The sequence below is a fragment of the Elaeis guineensis genome, chromosome 12 (assembly GCF_000442705.2).
Source record: "Elaeis guineensis isolate ETL-2024a chromosome 12, EG11, whole genome shotgun sequence".
Lineage (NCBI taxonomy): Eukaryota > Viridiplantae > Streptophyta > Magnoliopsida > Arecales > Arecaceae > Elaeis > Elaeis guineensis.
In genome coordinates this window covers 51,345,857-51,352,088 of record NC_026004.2, presented here as the reverse complement: position 1 = coordinate 51,352,088, position 6,232 = coordinate 51,345,857, and the positions used below count along the sequence as shown (strand labels likewise).

Sequence of the window (6,232 nt, the reverse complement as noted above, 5' to 3'; positions counted from 1 at the left end):
CCGCTCCCTGCGGCAGGTGCTGCACGATCCCACTACTCACTGACAGCTAGCGGCAACGGACGTCGCCCCACTATCCGCAACAGGCCATACGTGGCAGACTATGACAATAGCCACGAGTCTACCCCACCACTCTCCGCAATTAATTTCCCTGACCGTGGGCGGCCCACTACCAGACGGTTGCAGGTGTCACCATCAATCCGTTGCCCCCTCTGCCTATAAAAGAGGATCCAGATACGTTATTCTCTAAGCTCTTTGGCCTTATCTCAAAACTCTGCTAAATTCTCCGTTCGAGCACTCCATTCTTGTTGAGGCAGAGAACTGACTTGAGCGTCGGAGGGTCTTGCCGGAGCAACCCCACCTCCGGTTTAGACTTCCCTTGCAGGTCCCGGCGGCGACCGCGGCTTCCTCAACTCCAGCTTCTCCGGCGCAGACGGATTTTTGCACCAACAAGGGTTATGCTCTTAAGATTGCTTGTTATGTTCTGAACTAGATTTCGAATTAATCAGTCGCAAAGACTCCATATGAGATATGGACTAGGCATAAGTCGATATTTTCTTACCTTAGAATCTGAGAGTGTTTGTTATATATCAAGCATTTGCAGATTGATTAGCTTGGATCCCAATCCTATATGTATTATTTTGTAGGATAACCCCAAAGAATCCAAGAGATATAACTTTTACTCTACTAAAGAATAAAAGTTGTTCGGTACTCTTTTTAGAAAAGGAGTACCTTGGTGAAGAAACTGATGCTTTTAATGTGAAACTTTTGAAGTTCAACAGATAGAAGAACCGACACAATCTAGTAAACCCATAGGATCAGATTTGATTAGATCAAACTTGAAACCTGTTATAGATGCACCGTTAGGAAGATCCGATATAGTACCATGTCCATCAGATAGATACTTCAATTTCTTATTTCGAGATGTGATCCATATCGAATTAGATGAGAACAACAAGGATCTGATCATCTATATGAATGCCATACAGAGGTCTGACTTCGATTAGTGGCTTGAAGCCATAAAGTCTGAAATAGAGTCCATAATGATCAACGGTGTATGGACACTCATTGATCCACTCGAAAGAATAAAACTCATAGGATGTAAGTAGATCTTCAATAGGATCAGAGGGCGCAGACAAGGTGAAGACCTACAAAGTTCGTCTGATTGCCTAAAGATATTGTCAATATTATGGTATTGACCATAATGAGATATTTTCTCCTATAGCAATGCTAAATATTTTAGAGTTGGAACATGTATTTTGATAAGTGATCAAAACGTATGGCTTTATTGAGAATAAAAAAAAATTCTGTAAATACAAATAGGTTAATAGTTCTATGAGTATATTTCTTATTTTGTATATGAATAAAATTTTTTTAATCAGGAATGATATTCCTTACATTACAAAGAATAAGGATTTCGCTATTATTATTGTTCTCCGCAAAGAACTTGGAAAAAGCATCCCTCATTCTAAGAATGAAGATCTATAGAGATAGATCTAAGAGGCTGTTTGGATTAGCCCAGTCTAACATATATAGAGTATTTATCAATAGAATTTATTCTATTATGAACACCATATATGAGACCAGATATGGTATACTCACTAGGATAGTGAGTGGATACCTGTAAGATCTGGATGAGAATCACTGAAAGGTCATTCATAAATATTTTAAAAATACTAAGGACTGGCAATTCAGTTACGAAGAATCTAATTTAAAACTTATAGAGTATGACTCTAGTTTTTAGTTAGATATAATAATAGTAAGAATGTGTTGAAATACATCCTTATCCTAAATAATGAAGTAATCTATTAGAAAAGTTTTAAGTAGAAAATTATAGCCAAATTCAAATTGCAATGCTGAATATATTGCAGCATCCGATGCTTACAAGGAAGCTATGTAATTGTACAGATTCATTGACAAGCAAGGAGTAGCATCCTCCAATGATGGTCCCATTGTATTGTATAGCATTGGAGCCATAGCTCATGCCAATGAGCCGAAGTTCCGTTAGCTTACCAAGCATTTTGCATCGCTACCATCTTATTCGAAAATCCTGTTAAGATGACGTCAAACTTTGAAAGATCGATAGAAAAGAGAATCTAACCAACCCATTTACTAAGCCTTGATATTTAGGAGTTCTGAGATGATAAATTGAAGATGGATATATGATACTATACTGATTGGCTTTAGTCCAAGTGAGAATTATTAGAAATTATGTCCTAAAGTCAATCGTTTGATGATTGTGCTAATTATAAATATATAGGAATTGATCAATAATAAAAGTTATTTGACCTTTTTTTATCATAAGGCTACATCTTCTAATGAACTCCTATATTATGATGGAGTACTTAGGATTATTTTGATCGATAAAGGATAATTTATCATCTAGTTCTTAAATTAGTTCACGACCAAATGATATGCTATTGCTAGGACGTGCCAAATATCAAGTGTAGATCGTTATATGCCATATGCATTGGTTATCCTCGTAATCAAATGGTGTGGAGACACTGATATGGCATGCAAGTGAGATATAGGAGTATATCTCATTGAACATGACCAACTACGGAGCACTCTACTATCAAAAGTCGCTCGCAAAGGATATGGGTATAAGTATCTCTCCGATCTGAGATCATCACAGTGACTTGCAAGCAATTTACTGTACTTTGATGTCGGACTATCTGAATTTATAATTTAGTGATGAAAGATTTCTGAGTGCAATCAAGTACTTATCAAGTTGGTGCGTGAGTCAAGATGGGATTGACCCCTCCGAATTAGTAGAAAATAATGTATCAATATATTTTAATTTAGCAAAATCTGAGCTTGAATAATCTATGTGATGGATTTGAAAGATTGAAATATAATGTGGATAACTTATCTAAAATTGATAGTTAAATCGTAGGTCATCCTCGAGCATTAGGGTCAAAGAGATGATTATATGGTAATCATATGTCAATAGGTTCTTGAATGTTGCTTCGTCATCATTCGACTTATCCGGACATCAGGTCTCATTGCTAGATGGTTACATCGATTGATTCAGAAATCTGTTTCTATGCTACCGACTTAGGTTCAAACCTATGAGGTCACACTCAAAAGAAGTTTCTGACTGATCATATGGCTAACAACGATTGAGAATCGTTCAAGAACTTAATCATCAATTCGATTGATGATTAATCTTATGCAAAAGTTACAATAAATTTATTCATCAAGTGTTAGTAAATTAATGAAAGATTAATTAATAATTAGATTACTGATTAACTCAATTTAATTAAACAAAGATAATTAGATAAAATCTAATTAAATTAGATTTAATCAGGTTTGACCCGATTAGATTATGAGATGACCTAATCGCTAAGGAAGAATTATCTCTGATTTGATCAGGACTTTGATTCAATCAATTTCTAGTTTGATTGAAATTTGATTAAAAAATTATGAACCTAATTAGATTGAATTTCATTTATTTTATTTGGACTAAACTAAATATGATTTGGTTTGGATTCAAATAAGAAAACCAAGAGTCTATATTGTATTGGACTCTCTCTCCCCTTGCATCATAATTTTTGACGTCATATTTCTTCAAGCACAAATATTTTTTACGTGAGATTTTTTCATGCCAAAGAGTCCCTCCCTCCCTTTCTCACGTCCAAAGATGGGTATTATCTGGTTTTATATGGTATGTTCAAATGAGATTTGAAGTGGTTACCATAATAGATAAGATGTGATCTTATCTATAAGACCCTGGTGCCCATGATTTCTTTTCCTATTATTTTGTGCGACAAAATAAGGTTTCTCACCATGGAAAATCAGATAAGATCTGATTTTATCGTGGAAAATAAAAGAAGGGGCGTCCCATGTTTCTTTTGAGCGTGAAATTATGAGAAGGTGGCGATAACCCTTGTGAGAGTCCAACTTTTCATGGACTCTAAAAACCCAATTTTCTTTCACATTAAAAAGAGTTTTTGTTTCTCTTTTGAGCGTGTAAGATAGAAGAGAGAAGGCTCTTCACGTTGGGGGTCCTTGGGCGTGAGTTCATGGCGTAAAAAAGAAGAGGAGAGTCTTCTTCTCTTGGGTGAGTGCAAGATATAAAAATCCTAGGGTTTGGACCCTGGGTTTAGGAAGAGAGATAAATAAGAGGAAAATTATTTTCTTCTCCATCTTTCTTTCACATCCTTATCTCCTCCAAATTTATATCTTCAACTTTTAGAAAGATTTCAGAGATTTAAAAAAAGAATCCAGATCAACCAAAAAGAAGGTCTACGCGCAAACTAGCACTTCCGAGAAGACCAATCAGATCGGAGCTTCGAGTAGACTTTCTGTAGAGGCCAGACACATGTACGGCTGTGAGCAACCAACAAAGATCATTTTCACTACATCTTTCAGCAACGGCGATCATCGACCCGCACTCAGGTATTGAGTTCTGAACTCAGATAGGTATAGATTTGATCTATCGCTTACATCCATGCATATAAATTTTATCATGTGATTATTTCAAATTTTATATGCAACATATCATATCATAGATTCTAGAGTAGGTTGATTTGATGATTAGATCATATGTATATTAGATTAATATGATTAATCTAGATGTCTTATGTTGTATTTTATTTCAAAAATTATTGAAATACATGCATGAAATCGCCTACGTTTTCCAACATCGATTTGGTTTCTAATTTTTATTTCTTTATTATGATCCATAATCAAGTCAAATTTGATCTAACTTGGATTAAAATAAGGTCAAATCAATATTTATATTCTTAATTCATATAAATTACATAGCCTAATTTTGAATATACATATAATATAAGTGTATATATAAACATATGAAGTATGTAATATAGGTATATATATATTTATATATAAAATGATGGTCTTTTAATTTCGATTTATTGATTCGGTTTGATTTTAACGGACCACATAAATCAATAAATCAATAAATGATGGTCTGATAGTAAGGTGTTAAATATTAATTTTTTTTTTAATTCAATCCAATCGAATTAGTTAAATTATTAAATCATCATATTTAATTCGGTTTAAATTGGATTGGATAGATGGTTTAATCGAAATTTTTTACACCCTACTATCAGGATTCATGCGGATCGGAAGGACAGGGTTACGGTTGGATTTGGGTCCGAATATGATCGGCCAGAATCCAGTCCACCAATATGTATATAAACCCCCTTTCGCAATAAGCCGCCCGTTTGTAGAAACCCCTTTGCCGTTGGAAGTTCGTGGAGCTTCTGGGAGAAGCAGCGAGGCGGCGGGCATCAAACTGACTCGAATATGGCGATGCGGTGGCTGGCGAGGTGGGCGATGCAGCAGGTGGCGGAGCATCGCCCGATGTTATCCTCCTTTTCTTCCTCCTCTTCGTCGGCGGCGCCCGTTCTGGTCCCGTGCGGCCGCGGCGACAAGAAGACGAAGAGGGGGAAGCGCTTCAAGGGGTCGTACGGCAACGCAAGGCCCAAGCGGGAGAAGAAGATCGAGCGGATCAAGGACCGGGTCGAGGTCCCCAGGTCCACCCCTTGGCCCCTCCCTTTCAAGCTCATCTGATCCCATCTCTAGGATTAGGGTTTTTGTTTCTCTCTCTTTAATCTCTGTCCTTACTCATCGTATATCTGTTGTTCTACAAGTCGAGTCTTTTGTACTTCTTTTAATGGACAAACTCGTGCGGTTGAGTTCACCGCATAAATGTTAGTTTGATGTTATAATACAAATTCATACATGTTGAAGTGAGATCTTGCTGGTGTTGTTTTGGTCATGAATTAAATAATGCAAAGTAATTATTACATTGTGAGGTTTTAATTTTTATAAGTAGAAAGAGGCGTGAGTTAGATAACGTTTTATTTGATTCAAAGAGACAACTAGATTATGGTTCTATAATTTTGTAACACTATAATAATTTCTATTAACGAAGTAGAAGTGATTTCCTATATATTCGTATTTGAGGGCCAAGTACTTGCGCTTCTACATTTTCTTGCCTATTCCATTACTGAAAACTCATATACCATACTGTATTGGCCATCGAAATCCTGAAACTAAAAGCAGTTTAACGTTATCAGGGAAATAGATTTTAAAAAAGAGGTTTGGTTTTTAAACTGCTGATTGACGAGGATTAATGTAGTACAAAAAATCAAAATACTAGAACGTATTCATTTTTAACCATTGCTTGTTAATAATTATGATTGATAACCATCTAAGATGCACAAGTTCGTCTCTTGCCAGGGTAGTGATGATGGAGTAGTGT

At 35.9% G+C, this 6,232-nt stretch overlaps 1 protein-coding gene across 1 annotated transcript; it reads left to right on the top strand.

Annotated features, from left to right (window-relative positions):
• Positions 1 to 5,197: 5,197 nt before the first annotated feature.
• On the top strand, positions 5,198 to 5,721 carry LOC105032788 (small ribosomal subunit protein bTHXm). Its single transcript, XM_010907354.3, has one exon. The coding sequence runs from the start codon at positions 5,272 to 5,274 to the stop codon at positions 5,536 to 5,538; it is 267 nt and encodes an 88-aa protein (XP_010905656.1). The 5' UTR covers positions 5,198 to 5,271; the 3' UTR covers positions 5,539 to 5,721.
• The last annotated feature ends 511 nt before the right edge of the window (positions 5,722 to 6,232 follow it).

Bases quoted from the DNA above. Each gene is read 5' to 3' on its own strand.
- LOC105032788 (XM_010907354.3), top strand. From the start codon at position 5,272: ATGGCGATGCGGTGGCTGGCGAGGTGGGCGATGCAGCAGGTGGCGGAG.